This window comes from Mytilus galloprovincialis, chromosome 6 (genome assembly GCF_965363235.1).
Source record: "Mytilus galloprovincialis chromosome 6, xbMytGall1.hap1.1, whole genome shotgun sequence".
NCBI classification, from domain to species: Eukaryota; Metazoa; Mollusca; class Bivalvia; order Mytilida; family Mytilidae; genus Mytilus; species Mytilus galloprovincialis.
The window spans coordinates 86,657,139-86,676,704 of NC_134843.1; the positions used below are offsets into that span (position 1 = coordinate 86,657,139).

Consider the following 19,566-nt stretch of genomic DNA (forward strand, 5'->3'; position numbering starts at 1 on the left):
TTTAATATTTGAATAACTGAAGCGAAGATGTTTTTTTTTATGTTCAGAATGCTAATTTAGGTTTGTTTTTTAAACAATAATTTGAAAATAAGAGCATTTCAACTTCAATGGTTATGAAACCAATATTTTCCCCATAACAAATTTTTCATTCATTCTTACCAACTAAAATATAAACTGATGCTCCTATGGCATATCTGAACATTGTACTATCTTCAGCCCTGTATGATGTTGTATCTTTAATGATTCGGCCATCTGGATCCTTTGTTGCAACATTTTCAAATCCAACAACATTCAGGAAGAAAATAACAGCAAAAATCTGGAAAATCTGATTAATTTTTCTCAGTGTCTGAATTTCATTCCATTCATTTGCTACAAAATAAGTACGCCAAATAGACACATTACTTCCAGTTTTCTTTTCTGAGGTAGCAACCACATGTTTTGGTCTTTCCCAGTCAATTAAGAATACATCTGCTGTACACTGCATGATTATCATATGAGCCATCTGTAGACATTTCAAAGCAAATCCTGACCCAAACAATGCCAGCCATTCCCTTTCTGCTAATCCTGTGATATGGAACAAGAAAACGGTATTTTGTCCCTAAAAGAAAGTAAAGTTTAAATTGATTTGTTTAATTCAAGCCAATAAAGGGCATATATATACATTCATGAAATGTAAAAAATAAAAGAAGATATTTTTCAAATCTGTCCAAACAAAAGTTGTATTTCATCTACTCAAAATTAGAAATTTTGACCCATGAAACTACAATTAAATAAAAATATAACAATTTTCTTAAAGTGGACATGAATTGTAAGAAAATATAAAACAAATCTGTCTACAGGATTTTTTCTGTACATGCTGTTCACAATTGGCAGGCAAACTTTTTTTGACGTTATTTGAACAATGCTTTACAAATAGACAACTGTATAAAAAACATTTTTTCTCCAAACTTTAAGTTCATTTTTACAAGATGATGGTTGATATGAATTTGCCCTCATTGGCATACCACATGGTGCAAAGGGAAGTGATTTTAGCCCAAATTAATTCAATGGAAATCTATCTTTTATTCATACTGACCTTGAAGAATGTCAGAAAATAGAATGCTATACCAAATGTAATCACAAAGAAGATGTTAGCCAAAGATCCTGATGCAAAGAACAAGAAATTGATGATCGTCTGAAAGTCAATAGCTGGTTTTCCCGCTCTTTTTGACCACACCCATGTCCTGTAACCAGCATAGATAATACTCAGTGTTGACAGCGTTCCTACAGAAATCTGAAAATCTCGTCTGTATTTGCTAGTTGAATATTCGTAATCAACTGAAAATGATGTCTGAAAATAAAATATGAACAAATGGACAATTAATTATTGTAAATTCAGAATTATTGCATGCACTTATCATTGCTAGAGACCTATTGTTGAATGGAAATGCACGTGTAATTATTGTGATTTCATGAAAATCTGTGTGCGGATATAAGCATCATATATCAAATGTGAGTTCTTTTAAAAAATGAGATACTTAGTCAGTCGCATTATTCCCATTTCTGATATTCCTATGCACAATCTAATTATGAAAAACAATTCCCAAACATCAATTTTCATAAAAATTATTCAAATGAAACTTTTATTCATCTTGAAAAAAAGCATAGTTATAGTTTGCACAAAAATAAGTAGAATGCACTCATGGAAGTAGTTTCAGCACGTGTAAAAAAAGTATGCAAATGCTGCATAAAATCAAAGAGCTGAAAGCTCTGAGGAAAAATGACGCCACTGTCTCTTATATTGGGATAGTTTTTATGCAAGTCTTGATTTTCACATACCTTAATTAGTTTAACAATGCAACATGTCTCGTAAGCATATAATTGATATTTCTATATGTTTGTGTGTGAAGGTGACAACTGGCTGTTTTTTTTTAAGACAAATGAATAGGTCAAGACTACCTACAAATAAATACCGTAGAAAGGCTTGTATATTTCTCACTGGTACATAGTCTGAATCCTGGTCTGTTCGCGCCCATTCACGTTTGCGCCCACTCATGTTCGCCCCCTTTCATTTTCACACCCTACATGTTCGCACCCAATCTTAATTGGTTTTGTGTTTAATAACTCTGTAAGCAAGTGTTTTCTTATAAGTATAATTGTTGTCATTGTCTCAAAATAAAGTGTTGAATAAATCTTAATCATGTTTTGGATAGGGTATTGTTAAAAATAATAATAATCCTTTCTAAATAAAGTGGTATTTTGTCAACGTTTTATTTTGTGTTGAATAACTCTTAATCATGTTTTGGTTAGTGTATTGCTATAACTTTGTTTCATTGACTTGTTTCAAAATGAAGTGAGATTCTGACTATGTTTTTTTCTGTGTGGTGAATAAATTTTATCATGTTTTGATTATAATAGTGGATTGCTATATTTTGGTTCCTATATTTTATTGCTTCGTTGTTTCAGATCAAAGGGACCAAGCTGTTAAAAACAATTATCTTTTGTGTTTTTCCTTTAAAATCTTCAATGTTTACTCATACCAAGCTATAAATACATTCAGTATTTACACCAAAGCAATTTAAAACAACAATCATGATTTTCCAATTATTTAACTTGAATTTGAATTAAAATTGGGCGCGAATGAGTGGAGTGCGAACGGACCTTGGGTGCGACCGTGCGAGCTGCGAACGTGTAGGGTGCGAAAGTGTATTGGGCGCGAACAGACCTGATACCACAGTCTGAACCCCCTTCTCCCACAAAATATTAAGTAAATAATCTTTTTGTTACTGTTATCAAAGGTCTAATGAAACTCAGGTAATTTCAAACATTTGTCAAAGAATTCTAGTCAAACCGGCACCTGGTTAAATTGGCACCTGGACAAATCAGCACCTGGTTAAATCGACACCTGATTTAGTCAATTCATCACCCATGTTAAATATATATTTTTAACAGCATTTTAAGCAAAAAGAGTAAAAATAAGAAAGGGGTTGCCAGAATTTAGCAATTTTTGGGTGTTCATGTACATTTTGTATATATTTATTTTTCTCAACTAAATGACTTTTTTGGTGTATTTTTAATGATATATATACATGTATGAGTAGTCCAAATAATTATTACGTCTGGCAAGGCTTTTTAAATTTTATTCTGGGACACCTTCCTATGACCGCAAGGCTATGTTAATTATTTTCTGAGACGCCTTCCTACGAACTTCGTAGGAAGGGGTCCCAGAAAAGAAATAAAATATCCTTGCCAGACGTCATAATTATTTGGACTAATACATGAGATATTGGATATTTTTATGCATTATTTTAACCAGTTGAGCATTTTACAGAATTGTTGGTTTAATGCTGTTTAAACTTTACTGAAAAAAAACACCTTAAATTGGCTAATTATTTGGCATGAAAGTTTGATTTATTGAAAGGGACTCATAGTTTTCCATTTTATTTTAATAATTGTCTAATTGTTAAAACAACAGTTGGGTAGGGGCTTCATTGTTTACCTTTATACACAACAACATATTCACTTTGGTTTCCTTGTTTACCTAAATACACAACAACATATTCACTATGTACTTGGTAACAGTTATTAATTAATTGAATAGAAAATATTATAACAAATATTATTGGATGCCGAATTGACGTCAAATAGGTGCCGATTTGACTATATGCCAATTTAACCAGGTGCCGACTTGACTTGTACGTTTCAATTCCTCTGCGATCGTTTGCGGTATTTTCTTGAGAAAACATATTTTCCATCATCAAAGAGAAGAAGAAACTGCTTGAAAATGATTCTGGAACGCTTCATGATTGTAAAAATAAGTTTAATTCACTCAAATAACAATTTTGAAACTTGCGATGTTTAAACAGGAAGTTTCAAAAGCACGTGTAAAAGAAGAAAATAACCGGTGAGAGTGGAAATCCGTACATGACAGATATCACTATAGTACGACTTTGAAAGTAAAACAGTTCCATCCTTTTGTAAAACAGTCTTTAATATACCTATCACATTAATGTTTGAAGGGTCTTAAGCTTATTCAAACCATTTAAGTCGGTATGAAACACCGAAACGGAATAACCAATAACCGATTACGTTTTGTAGTTTACAAATTCTAAACTGGTTCCCGTCAAACTACAACACTTTGTTCGAGTGTAATGGAATACAAACAGAAACCAGCTAGTAAATATGAAACCGAGTGTAAACTGGTTTCTGGCTGATAACTACACAATGATCATGCATAATGATAACACAAGCAGATTCCAGTTTGTATGGAAAATAGTAAATACGAAACCAAGCGCGGTAGGCAGAGAAATGTAATGAAGTTCAGGTCGGCAGTAATGGAACAATGACTGCGTCATTTTCCAAAAAGTATATCTTTTCACATAAGGTCAATGTGTGACCATTTTGAAAACCTCTTTGCTCATGGGCAAATAGACAAAAAAAAGATACTGTTAATTCAGAAAAAATTTCGAGGGTTTAGTTACGCGAATATTACTACTGGGTGGTATTGCAATAATTAGAACTAGTTTTCTGATGTCTGATACATATATCTGTTTGCAGATTTCCCTGAATAACTGTGTAATGTGCAAACATATATATCAAAGTTATTTCAGCATAGTGTTTACAAATGTAGTTTTGGCAACATGATCTACTGAGGAATAAACATGTGCAAAATTTCTAATGGACCAATGAAGTATTTGTTAATATGTTAATCAAATACAAGTAATACACTAAAGATATGTACCGATATTGATGCTCCCTGCTGTGCGTCCACAAGTGACACAGTTCCGTAAGTGATGGAGATATATGGCGGGAAAATCTGGCCTGTACTGGTACTTCCTACTAACTTAAGATTCATACTTATAGACTTGACATATCTGACATACTCTGGCTGGGCACCAGCTGTTGTTGCTGCTCCTACAAACAAACATTCAATTAGGTTTTACATTTCTTTAGTATTAAAAGACAATTATTCTCAAGACTGGGTGAGCACCAGCTATTGTGCTGCTCCTAAAAACAAATATTCAATAAGTTTTATATCCCCATAGTATAAAAGGACAACATTTCCCAAGAAATTGCAGAAATGAAAGATTAGTGATTATCTTTAATCAAAATAAAAGCTTTTTTAATTTGATGTTTATGACAGTTCTTTGAAAGTCTCTATCAAAAATGTTGGTTAATGAAGGCCTCCAGATTGTAATACTTTTTTTTAATCAGGTCAAGATACTACAAATTTGGCCCCACAAATTTTACATAAAATAATTTTTTTTGATATTACTATTGATGAAAAATAATATCTTTTTGACAATAACATTACAACATTATAAATGACCAAGTAATAATTCCTTATATGTGCATAATTTGTGTTGTGAAGTCAGTGTTGGTCTTTTTTAATAGAAATTACTTTGGCCATGACTCCTGATTCAGAAAATGTTTATGTCCAGGAATAAAACATAATGCTCAGCACATTTTTGTTGAATAACATCTTATGTCAGAAAAATGCACAAAATCAAAATATTTTGATATATTAAAAATGCTTACTTTGGACTCTACAATGAATTCTAATGAGAATTTATTATTTTTTCCAGCAATAAGGCTTTTAAAATAGACCAATTTAAGAAACAAGTTATGAGCTGTTCAATGATTAATGATAACGTTAGAATATTGAGGCAAAAAAAACTGCAGATTCAACATGACCAAGTATTCTTTGAGCATAATCAATACTCAAGACTTTCACAAAACAATAAATCATGTTTAAAGAGTCGTATTTTAACTAAGTCTTCTACTTAAAGGTCAGCTTTTAAGCTATATTTGATCTAATTACCCTATTTGGCCTTTGTTAAATATTATACCTGTTGTAGCTATATTGTCCACCAAGAAAAATCTCTTTACTAAATGCCAATCTTTACTGTCAGATTCTGTTCAAAATAAAGTAATAAATACATATCTAATTATCTTCCCTCTGCAAAGTCATTTTGCTTATCATGCACATATATATATACAGTGTAAACAACAAATAATTTGAAATTAGAGGTGACTTTTTTAGAAATAAATATTAATCAAAAAATAAATATACACGCATTCATAAATTAATGTGTTGTTCGGTCACTCGTTGAATATTTTTCTCTATTTGAATTCTTCGATTAGTTATTCTATAAACATTTTATTAGTTTTGGTCGAATAGCCATTCCATGTATTTTCACATCATGAGACCAACTCTACAATGTTAAAAATATACGAAAAGGAATGATCCAAGTTATACCTTTTACTGACAATTATGACTTTTTTCTCTTGACAAAAATTAGTAAGTCATGAAATGTAAAACAGTACTACATGTGGAATTTATTCACTATAAAGTTCCTTTTCTATTGACTCTATGAATCTCCCTTTAATGATACAAAATTGTATCCCGTTCTAAGTACTGAGGTTTAATGTTGTCAAAGATAAGCAAAGGGAGTTAACTTACCTTGATTTACATTCTGTCTGTTGTGCAAGTAGTCATTAAGCTTTATTGGTACTGGATAAATTTGTCGTCCATCCCCAAGCTCAAAATCAAGGACTTGTATAGAGTTAAAGACTTAAATTGTTTCCAAAAAAATCTTAACATTTTCAACTAGAAGCTCCAAAGAGCCTGTGTTTTTCACCTTGGTCTATATACATATCTAACAATGAATACTCTCCAACATTGAAGACGGGAATAAAAATCTCTATTTTATTGATCTTGAATTGCTGATCATTTAGCAGATAAGTTGCCTCATTGGTGATCATACCACATCTCTTTATTCTTATATGAAACTGCTATTTTTCTAAAAAAAATCAATTGCAATGAGAAACAAAACTTAAATATAACTGGTCTAATTGATGAGTATATACTGCATAGCAGTCATAAAAGGATACACAGATCATAAAACTCTGGTTTATATTTGGTTTGATCCCACAAATCTATTGCTGGAATTGAACACTGCAAATAAAATCAATAGTTATAACAAATATATACTAATATGTAATCCAATCAGTTTCTGGAAATCATGATAACATTATATCTCGTTCTCGGATTTGTCAATTTTTCCGACACAAAAAGGGCAGGAATTGAATTTATTTTTTTAACAACAACTCATTTCCCTTCCCTTTCTAGCTGTTACAATAGTGTGAACCAACAATGATAGACAAATTCTTCAAACTAACTTTATCTCTACAACAAGATTTTCAAGATTTTCTCATTCATGCAATTGTTTAATTTATCTACATTGCACTTAACAGTATTGTTAGAATGAGTTACGTAATAGCTCTTCAGTGGGTTTTTTCTAATATAACATGGTTTGTTGGTTTTTGAGTAAAATAAATCCATAATTTTACAATTTTGAAAGGTTTTTAACTTACAAGTTGAATTTATATAATGGAGTACAAAACATGAAAAAATAATACTTTGAGTCACTGATGAAATCCTAAGAAATCTTACTGAATGTGAGTAGTATGTGCCAAAAACAAAGGCTGCATTAAGTCTAGTAGTGGTGTCTGAGCAGAGCTGAATTTTGCCCCCCAGTACTGAGTCTATTCCAAGAAACTCTCCATTCTGTGTATAGCTAGCTGCTAGGATCTTGATATTCATTGGAGGATCAAAGGTGTAGGTTGTAGTTATAGACTCATCATCAAGTACTCTATCTCCATCCTGTGCTACTAAACCATCTCGCGTGAAGTACATATCCGGCAGAAAGTTTTTCCTGAAAATATAAAACATTCATACCATTTCGTGTGAAGTACATGTCAGGCAGAAAGTTTTTCCTGAAAATATAAAACAATTATATCATCTCGTGTGAAGTACACGTCAGGCAAAAATGTTTTTCTTTTTTAAATATAAAACAATTATATCATCTCGTGTGAAGTACATATTAGGCAAAATGTTTTTCCTGAAAATATTAAACAATTAAACCATCTTGAGTGAAGTACATGTCAGGCAAAAATGTTTTCCCTAAAAATATAAAACAACTACACCAACTTTAGTGAATTACATATCAGGCAAAAATGCATTCCTAATAGAGTTCAATCAAAATATCAAACAATTATTCAACAGACAATCTCCAGTTACAGCGTGTATGTAGGTTTTTGTTGTTTTAAGAACTGTCAAATATGGTCAATTTATTTGGATTATGGGAGAAGCAGCAATTTTTTCAGTTCTTTGTCTTAAGATTTCAAGATATGTAAATATTAGCTGGTATATTTCGTAGATTTTTTGGGCAAATTCTGATTATTTTAGAAATTTTTTTTGTAATATCATTATTTTTATTTTAAAAAATCAAATAAAAAGCTCATACCAGTCAGCCAGATTAACCCGTATGATATTCTTGTACAGGTTACATGCTGAAGTTAATTGTGAAGTATCTTCATACTCAAAGAATGTCAATGCACACATATTACCCAATGTCTGGCATGCCGTCTCATTTTTGTTCTGAAATTATATACAAGGTCAATATTAATGCATAAAAAAGAACATAAAGTATTTCAATGACATGAGTTTTTACTGTGAGATTTATGAAATGCTTTTCTGTTTTATCATTTGCACTATTATAAGAATTTCATCTGAACTGCAATTTTTTTTCTCAAATTATAAAGAATCAGCAAATAGTCTCATTATTCATATAAAAGTAATCATCCTTTTCTTATTCTTCAAGGAAACTAGAGGCTCTTAAGAGCATGTGTCGCTAACCTTGGTCTATGTGCATATTAAACAAAGGACACAGATGGATTCATGACAAAATTGTGCTTTGGTGATGGCAATGTGTTTGAAGTTCTTACTTTAATGAAATTTCTTGCTACTTACAATTATCTCTATCTATAATGAACTTGGCCCATTAGTAACTGAGAAAATGATTTTGTAAAAATTTACAAAAATTACCCAAATTAATGAAAATTGTTAAAAATTGACTATAAAGGCAATAACTCCCTTGTCAACTGACCATTTTGGTCATGTTGATGTATTTGTAGATCTTACTTTGCTGAACATTATTGCTGTTTACAGTTTATCTCTATCTATAATAGTATTCAAGATAATAACCAAAAATGGCAAAATTTCTTTAAAAGTTATCAATTGGGATGGCAGCAACCTAACAACCAGATGTTTAATTCATCTGAAAATTTTAGAGCAGATAGATCTTTACCTAATAACCAATTTCACACCCTGTCAGATTTGCTCTAAATGCTTTGTTTTTTTAGTTATAAGCCAAAAACTGCATTTTACCCCTATGTTCTATGTTTAGCCATGGCAGCCATCTTGTTTGGTTGGCCTGGTCACCCGACACATTTTTTAAATTTGATACCCCAATGATGATTGTGGTCAAGTTTGGATTAATTCTTCCCAGTAGTTTCAGAGGAGAAGATTTTTGTAAAAGATAACTAAGATTTACGAAAAATGATTAAAAATTGACTATAAATGGCAATAACTCCTATAGGGGTCAACTGACCATTTTGGTCCTGTTGACTTATTTGTAAATCTTAATTTGCTGAACATTTTTGCTGTTTACAGTTTATCTCTATCTATAATAATATTCAAGATAATAACCAAAAACAGCAAATTTTCCTTAAAATTACCAATTCAAGGGCAGCAACCTAACAACGGGTGGTCCGATTCATCTGAAAATTTCAGGGCAGATAGATCTTTACATGATAAACAATTTCACCCTATGTCAGATTTGCTCTAAATGCTTTGGTTTTTGAGTTATAAGCCAAAAACTGCATTTTACCCCTATGTTCTATTTTAGCCGTGGCGGTCATCTTGGTTAGTTGGCCAGGTCACCGGACACAATTTTTAAACTAGATACCCTAATAATGATTTTGGCCATGTTTGGTTAAATTTGGCCCATCAGTTTCAGAGGAGAAGATTTTTGTGAAAGTTAACGACGACGGACGACAGATGACGACGACGGACGCCAAGTGATGAGAAAAGCTCACTTGGCCCTTCGGGCCAGGTCAGGTGAGCTAAAAAGTAAAAAGATCTCTTAGATAAAAATATTCCTTGTCATGAATTTTACTTTGAAGTAGCTTTGCATTTGACTATGCTGGTTCTAGAATATTTCATAAAAAATCCATATTCATATTCAAATGCTTGTTGACAAAATATTTAAATCAAAGCGCTGTAAGCGCTGAAGGCAGTTAACCAAAAACCAAGGCAACCGTAATTATGAAAACTAAGGCAATGTTGCCTCAACATTAAACATTCATATATAGTACATTCATGTTTATCTAATGATGTATTTATTAAGGCAAATAATTTACATGTTATCAAGGTTTCAAAAGCAATGCATATATCAATGTATATTTTTTTATGGTGAGGTTCAATTTGACTTAGTATGAACATGTAATAGTATGAATGGACTGGTTTCCCTGGAAAGAAAACCGAGTTTGTGTTCTATAGTACAAAAGTTATGAGACACGAATCAGACAAATGTTCACTACAACAGGGATCAAAGGTGAGGTCTGACTGACCTGCCCATAGTAAATGTAAATGATTTGTTATTTTGTCCCATATATATGAATATATATAATTTAGGGGTGGGGATCTCAACGGTTTTCAAGTTGGTTTAGGAGTGGGGATCTCGACCATTTTTAAATTCTAAAAACAGGACGGGTGGGGTGACCCCCAGCGACTCTTCCTATATTTCATTTGATTTTTCATATTGTCACAAACATGAATATATATGGTTAAGGGGTGTGGATCTCGACCGTTTCCAAGTTCTCAAACAGGAGGGGGTGGTGTAACTCCAGGGACTCCCCCTATATTTCATTTTTTATTTATTATATTGTCCTATACTTGAATATATGCAGGGGTTGATTCAGACGGGGGGGGTTGCGGGCTTGCACACCCCTTAAATTTGCAAAGCATGGGTTGTGTTTAGCTTAATAAAGAATATTCCGATTAATTTTACCTCAAATTTTTTTAGCCTCGCTCTGCTCGGCAAAAATTTAAGTTTGCGCCCCTCCTAACCTAAAATCCTGGATCTGCCCCTCATATGGTTTAGGGGTGGGGAGCTCAACCGTTTCCAAGTTATCAAACAGGAGGGGGTAGAGTGGCCCAAAGAATGCCACCTATAAATCATATGATTTACTTACATTAAGGTATATATAATATAGTTGCATTATTTGTGAAAATAAAGAAAGAAACTTTCAGCTACTTTAATTGACCCTTCAAAATTGAGAAAAACAAATAACCCTTCGAAATTGCAGTAATATGTTTACACTTTAAAAGCATCTCACATGCATTATCATCATTTATCATTTATAAAGAAAATTTAGACTGTGACCATGAACATGTATATTGTTAGATATACTGTTCCCAGCTGTCACTTTGTATTGGATTTTTAAATTAAAAATTTGTCAAAAAGTAATTTTGAGTTTCTGAATAAAATATTTTTCTGCTTTTTCTTTCTTTTACATATATCTTTTGGTTTACAATTCTAGTGTTTATATTCATTAATTTACCATGCATAGATGTGTTGTTTCACCTGCTTGGATTTATTTTGTAAATGATCGCCAAACCCGGAATTACCCTTATCCGCTTCCGGAATCGGATCCGATATTATAAAATTTGGTCTTCACGGCCGCCATTGTTATGTGTTTACAATGTTGCTTGTGTCAATCAGATACGATTTTACTCGAATTTATACAATATTTGTCGGCGATTTTCTGTATAAAGCTAGCGGTTGAACAAAATGAACATCGCTGTCATGACTAATAATGATAAAAATGAGTTTTTAGCTCGTTTAATTGGAGACTTTGGTGAACATGGTGAAAAGGTTTGCAAAGTAATTTCTTATTTTCTTTCAAGTGGAAGGTGACTACGTCGGGCGTAGCTAGAAACCAACTATCCTATTCGAAATTCTGCTTGCAAAAGTGGAAGGTCGCGGACCTCGGACCACCGCTAATTTGCACACTTGCCTCCAAATTGAAAAGCTACGAAAATTTCTTTTTCTAGACTAATTTGAAATTGCCGCCAACAGCATGAACAGTTGAACTTATTATATAATAGACTACTGACGTAGTTGTACTACGTATTGATGACAAACAATATTCCTACGACTTTTGTCATTTGGGAAATCTAGACTACTTGTCTTAAGAGATTTTCGGCGATTAAATATTTCATACAATTGTTCTTTGACATCTTAGCTAAAAGCACAAGTCATAATGAACTACACAAGGATTCTTAATAAGCACTACTTCCTATGTGTAACTTTAAAACTTTTGGATAAATCGACGATCATTTAAGGTTTTTCTGGTCATATTTTTTGTAATCCAGAATAAAAAGTATTAAAAAATTGTTCAATTAGTTATATATAACATAGTAGCGAGCTAGATAATAACAATGGCAAGTATTTCAGCATTTATTGGGTAGAACACAAATCTAGGGTGCTCGCATAATGCAGCTTAACTGCATAAAAATGTTAATCCATCTTTTCATAAAATTAAAATCAATTTTATATTAGAAAACAATGTCAGACTATTATTTTTACAATTCTACAAGATATTGGTGTGTGTTTTTTGTAATCCTATGCTTCAGCTAGCATTTTCAAAAACTTTATTAAACATAAAAATAATAATTTGACAAAGTTATCACTTAAAATGTCCATTTGCATTGTGATTTGCCTAGTTCTACATATAGCATGACTTACTTCTTGACACATAAGATATGATGCCTTCAATTGTTTATCTAAAAGCGCAGAGAATTGTGGAGCGAAACCATCCTGTAAATAAAATAAACTTAAAATCAACTTTATGTAAATTTTGTAATTATTGGGTACATTTATAATTGTGATTTCTGAAGAATGCACAATCTTTTTTAAAGATTTAGTATTGCAATTTCAGATAAAGCTGCATCCATTACAATAATTTCTGAATTTACAATCTGCTTTTTAAACTAATACCTGTCAGATTTTTGTCTTCATTTCTTCTTAAAAATCGAAAGAATAAAACATGTATGCAAGAAAAGCATTAAGAAAATAAGTAATATGATTGTCAAACAACAAAAGGAGCAATAAACTACCTAAATTGAATCACAACATCAAAGGAGTAGGTCCAGTAAGACCCCTTTTTGGCCCCAAAATATAGCAGTTTTACAAAATTGTTAAAATGTATACTTTTAGTTATTTATTGGACAGTAGAATGCTTCTGCTACATAAATATGGGCTGTTTTTGACAATACGATATACATATATCGGGTACTAGCACCATTAAGTCATGCTAAATTACTGAAATCTTCACAATTCTTGCATTTTGGTTAAATTTTAGACGGTTTCCGTGTAAAATGACAGTGACTGCATTCGTGTTCATCCAAAATATTGAAATGTAAGTTGTATTTGATGATAATACATAACATATATAAAGGTTGAGGATGAACACGGATGCGGCCACTTTCATTTTTGACAAAAACCATCTTAAAAGTGACATTTTTTGGCATATTTGGTAGATCCTTCATATTTGAGCTTGACGGTGCGTTTTTAATGACTAAATTGGTTAAAATCTTTCACATCAATTAATTAAATCAAATGAAATAGACACTTGAGTGTTTATAAAGTGGTCAACATCTTTCGTCAGATGAACCTGAAATTTGAGGCCAAAATCGGTCCTTACCGGACCTACTCCTTTCAAAGCCAAAAAAAAGGAGGAACAACATATCATGACACACTTAACAGAAACCAAAGATTTTACATATAGTCAACCAACCAAAACTAGGGGATTTTCTCATAGGGGAATATATATTACAGTGGGAGACAACAATATCCTTACTAAAAATTAATTTGACTTTTTTGAGACCACAGTTTTGAACATTACCATTTTTTCCGCCATAGCATATCAACCTTTAAAATAAAACATTTTATATTAACTATAAACAGTATATCGTAATCAATAAAAATCTATAAAACAGTTTGGCTACTTACTGTGAGTGGTACAGTTGTGAGGACATTAGTGAGTGTAGGCAAAGATGGAAGGCATAAACCATCAGCCTGAAATATAGACACATTATTATAGTTTTTAGCAACAAAAGAAATTAAATTACAGGTCAATGTTAATCTTGCCAAAAATCATTTATATCTAATAAATTTATAAATAAAGGGAGAATATGCACCAACTTGCATACAAAGTTATAAAGGGACATAAATGAAGAACTGTAAAAGTGTAGCTACCCAAATTTGCACTTGATCTGAGTTGTGTGGTAGTTAACATTGTGAATAAGTTTCATAACATTTGGTTGAGGCAAACTAAAGTTAGAGAATAGAAAGGGAAAATTTAGTAATTTTCCATTTGTAAAGGGGCATAATTCTAAATAATTAAAGTGACACCACCAAAATTGAAGATCTATATATGTTTTGTGGTTATAAGTATTGTGTCCACTTTTATAACATTTGGTTGAGGGAAACTAAAGTTAGAGAACGGAAACCAACTTTTGGATGTATGGACATTTGTGCAGACATATGTGCCGACGTATGTGCGGATGTACAGTAGAGATGGACAAGGGTAAAACTTAATGCCCCCTCCACTATGGTGGAGCATAAAAACTGATATTTTCTAAATTATTGTGGTTCATGACAGTTGCATACAATTTTCTTCTGTCAATTAAAAGTTGCCAAGATACATGTATTCATACTGCATGCTGGAGACATTTTTCTTGCGAAGAGAAAATATAATTGTAATGTTTTTTATTAAATTCTGTTTGCTGGGGTCAGTTGGTATGTATTACTGTCTGCATAAACCAACCTTTTGAGCATCAATACAAGTACACGTAGTAAGGCCTACTGCGGTTTTCAAATAATCTGTACATCTCACACATCTGAAATACATAAGATAAAGTTATTTGAGATAAAGTAAACATCTTTAACTATAAAGTGTAATCAACAATTTGTAACTTCATGTATGTAATAACTGTTAATTGAGAAATTATTGTGCATCTATTATTGTAATTTCAGGAAAATCTGTCATACAAATACATGTATCAGATTCAGAGAAGTTGAGTTCTTATCATTGTGATACTCATCAAGTCACCTTTATCAACAAATATGAACATAATTAGGTTTCCTTGCTTTTGGTTAAAGTCATATAAAACAAGCTTCTTGTGATTATTTTCTTAAGGATCTTATTGAACCAATGCATGCATCATACCACATCTTCTTATTTTAATAAATCTATATACTGAACAAGTCATCTGAGCACATTTTTCACATTTATTACTAATCAATAACATAAAATAGAGTAAAAAATGTTTCTCTCAGTGATTGTTGATCAAAAGCTTTGGCTGATGATTACAATTCAGGTATATGTGCTGAAGTTTATCAATCTTTAACTTTGTAAACAATCACCACAGAAACATGGAGCATTTAGATAAAAGAGCATTTGCTGATCTTTTTTAAAGTTTTTCATGTGATCTCATTTGTTAAGGTTTATGACTCCTTCTGTAGCTATGTGAATTACGAAGTTTTCAAACTGCAATAGTATCAAAACAGCAAAGATAATGAATAGTAGAGATATGCTTTTTTGTACATATATCAAGGGTTAACATCCTGCAAAGCTTTATTTTTTATTGTTTCGTTGCATTTAATAGCAAAATGGGATTTTGTGGCAAATAAATTCAAGATTTTTGCAGAAAATCCACAGCCTTTCCCCTTTTACTCTCATATTTGACAATGCTTGATAAATAGAAGCTTATTGCATGCAGTGCTAGCAATGATTTCTTTAAAGCAAGTTTATAAATTTATATATTGGTTGAAACAAATATAAATATGAACCATTTCAAGTACACCTTTTAGGGTGCACTCGACTTAAGTGACTCAGATCGATTTTTTTTTTTTTAATTTAAAGGTTGTTAAGGACTTTTGAACAGATATATCATGTTAAGGAGGGGTATTTGCGTAAAATACCAGTCAAGAGAATGTTAAATTTTGTGAGCCGTAAGGCGAGAGAAATTCATTTTCAAGACTGGTATTTTTCGCAAATAACCCTCAAGAACATGATATATCTGTTTAATTACCAGTCAGGGGTAAACAAATGATTTCATTATCACCTATTTCAGTGATTTGATAAATTCAGTTATCACCTATTTAAGTGATTTTGGTGTTTCCTTTGATCTTCAAATGCTAATTTCATTGATTTTCCATATTTTCACAAACTTTTCCATAATTTTCCTACATAGATCAGTTATCCCTTTTTCTATGGATATTAACTTCACCAGTGCACTTGGGCAGTATTAAAGTTAGTGCGCTAAAGCTTTTAAAAGTACCCATGAGAATTGTTCTGTAATCAAATATTCATTAACTACTCTGAATATCTGATATTTTATGGTCAACAATATTAGGTAACCTGATTGGTTTTCTTAAGAGTTAGAATGATATAATTCAAGGTTATGTCCTGATCTACAAATTATTCCAGAGAATGTATATTTTAAATAAATTGGAAAAACTGATAGGCTTATCAAGCAAAAGACAATTTCTAGATGTACATAGTTGTTTTTTCATTGGAATTCTTGTCTTTTTACCAATACAAACATCAAGCTTGTGAGAAAAATATCAAGAAAAAGTTATAAACACTTATTGAAGTGATCTTCACAAATTACTTGTTTCAATGATTCTAAAAAGTCTGTGTCTATTTATAGATTTTTTAAAAATGTTTCACAGCCAAAATCACTTGAAGAAGTGATTCTGAAATCACTTGTTTAAGTAGTACCCCTGACTGATTACACCGAATGTTGTCGTTCAAAAATGCATTGATGGTAGTGACGTTACAAGCGTCCAGTCTGATAGAGTATTTTTTGGCAAATACCACGACAGAGAGGGTAAAAAAAGCATATCCTTTTTGCATGTACCCCGGCGGTGTTAAAAAATGAACGATATTCATTTGATAACAGTTAATTGGTGAAAAATACACTGGCTATCAACCAATCAAAACCCAGGATTCTTACATAAGGTGTGATTATGTTAAAAATAAACATGAGCACATCATAGAAAAAACAAGTGATTAATCTATGTTTAAAATATTATAACTAAAATTTCTGTATTAAAGTCTGTGGATTTTCTAAAAAAATCTTGGTTTTATTTGCCACAAAATCCCCTTTATTTATTAAATGCAATTTAACAATAAAAGATAAAGGCTAAAGCTTTGCACGAAGTTTCTCCTTGGTATATGTACAAAATGGCCTGTCTCTATTATTCATTATCTTTGCTCTTTTGATACTATTGCAGTTTCAAAATTTCGTAATTCACTTGGCAACAGAAGGGATTTGTCATAGGGCCTAAAATAAAATATTGTTTGTTTCCCCAATCCCGACCGACCGGGAAAAATCGCCGCGACCGGAATAATTTTATTGCCGATTTTGTGTAGAATTTTTTTTTATCGAAATTCATGTGGTGGTGCGGTGCTCCTATGAAATGGACAAGTCAAATACATAAGACATAAGGAGACGCTGTTCTTCAAAGCGCCTTTGAAATCGGCATTGTTGAAAACGCATTGATGACGCGACTTGGCTTCTTATTCCACGTGGTCTCGGGTCTTTACGATATTCAGAACAATATTCTCTAGATTGTTCATACATTTACATGGACGCCGTTCTGTCAGTTTTTGTTGCCGTTTATTCGGCTGGAAACTTTTTGGAAAGATTTTCGAAGAAGGAAATATTTGAAGACCTATGTGAGGACGATATAGCCGATTTAAAATTGACTGAAGAGGAGGAGGATGCTCTTGACAAAAAACACATCCGTGTATCAAAACAAAGTGTTTCTACTGAAATATTTATTCCACACCACGATGATGACATGAAACTTGCACTAGACTTTAATAAAGACTTTTTGTTTATGTAATTTATACATGTTTCTCGTTTCTCGTTTTTTTAAATAGATTAGACCGTTGGTTTTCCCCTTTGAATGGTTTAACACTTGTAATTTTGGGGCCCTTTTAATATACAAGCCTTTATAGCTTGTTTGGTGTGAGCCAAGGCTCCGTGTTGAAGGCCGTACCTTGACCTATAATTGTTTACCTTTATAAATTGTTATTTGGATAGAGAGTTGTCTCATTGGCACTCATACCACATCTTCCTATACCTATTTAAGTTTTGGAAATTTTGCATTGACATTAATATTGATGGGACCTCTACAGAAAAAGAAGCCTCCTCCTCAAATGTTGTCAACACCTTTGACAAAATGATGGGAGCCAGTCAAGCTGTCAACAAATTTTCTAAGGGAAAAGAAGAAGCTATTAACAAGTTAACAGGTATGCATAATAAGTGACCGTCCCAACATCTATTTCTTGCAAGCAAAGGTAGACTTTTTTAGGATAAGGAGAGTCTCCTAACCTTTGTTTGCATTCCTTTTCTTGCAAATTTTCAAACCCCTTTACCTAAATTCCCTAATGATTTCCTTATGCCCTTACTTATTTAACCCGAGGCCTGAAAGCAATTGATTTAAATTAATCATTTGGTCCCTAATAAAAGCAGATCACTCCACACTAGTCTTGTTAAAGCAGACAGCCCATGCATACTTCTCTAAATAGTGGTAACTGTTCGAGAATCCAGAGCATTTGACAGACTGCTAACCAACTTGAAGTATGACTACTGTTGTGGATCTGTTATCACACCTGAAGGTTTGCTTTTATAGTATTACCAAAATATATTCTTTTCACTTTTAATATATAATAACATGGTCTTGCATAGCATGATTTTGTGACCCAACATTGAATGACATTTCCACATTTAACAAACACTCTCAGTTGATTGTATTTTATATGCATGTTCCATTGAGTTATTCAGTGTTTGATATGGGTTCAATGTTCAAATCCTTCTTTCAGTGGAAAATTGCATACTTTAGTGAACGGTTTAAACTTCATTCTACTAGAACACTCTCTAACGTTGAACTTGGACAGATTTCTGACAGATTATACTGCTTAATATAATAAACAGAAAGCTCAGTATTTTAGACATTTTCTTCATTGAAAATTCCCAATATATATATACAAAGTACTCTAGGATATTATTTTTTATTTATTAAAGATCTCTGTTGTTCTTTATTTCAGGTGATGCTGTTGAAGGCGTGGTGAATGTGCACCTACAAATAGACTGTGATGTACACATGTGGAATTTCCGTATTATGACTCTACCGTGGCACAGCCCGATATATGTGCCTCCTGTGCAGCTGTGGGGGCAACAAAGACTGTGTCATTATTGGAAAATTACCACTCAAAAGAAACCCAATTAAATAAACTATTTCAATGTATACATAGAGTTTTATTTAATAAGTCTGACATGAGGAAACTGATAGCTTAATACACTCTAGATTTTAAAATACAGCCCTATAATGATGGTTTGTAATTTTCTATTTACAAGTACCAAAAAAAAACAAATTTACCAAAAAAATAAAATAATTTACCTACCTACCTACCCTCACCTGACTTGATAGGGTCGGGTTTGGGGAAACAAACAATTATTTATTTTTGGCCTAACAGTTGTTTAATAATTTGGTGTATTCATTTTTTTTTTGCAGAATTGATAAACAGTATATTCTTTCCACATTTTGTTTTTCCTTAATACATCGCTGTTTTCAAAATCTATTGCAGTCTATGCAGAGT

General features: G+C 32.1%; 1 protein-coding gene across 1 annotated transcript in view; it reads right to left on the reverse strand.

The window, feature by feature from the left end:
• LOC143080580 (meckelin-like) overlaps positions 1-19,566 on the reverse strand; it is a 38,921-nt gene that overhangs the window by 8,999 nt on the left and 10,356 nt on the right. The window contains exons 5-15 of the mRNA XM_076256484.1: positions 14,719-14,791; positions 13,902-13,967; positions 12,636-12,707; positions 8,289-8,422; positions 7,436-7,697; positions 6,874-6,937; positions 6,443-6,535; positions 5,829-5,894; positions 4,721-4,893; positions 1,076-1,330; positions 160-598 (exon numbers count right to left, since the gene is read on the reverse strand). Coding sequence (XP_076112599.1) covers positions 160-598; positions 1,076-1,330; positions 4,721-4,893; positions 5,829-5,894; positions 6,443-6,535; positions 6,874-6,937; positions 7,436-7,697; positions 8,289-8,422; positions 12,636-12,707; positions 13,902-13,967; positions 14,719-14,791 — 1,697 coding nt within the window. The remainder of the gene's footprint in view (positions 1-159; positions 599-1,075; positions 1,331-4,720; positions 4,894-5,828; positions 5,895-6,442; positions 6,536-6,873; positions 6,938-7,435; positions 7,698-8,288; positions 8,423-12,635; positions 12,708-13,901; positions 13,968-14,718; positions 14,792-19,566) is intronic.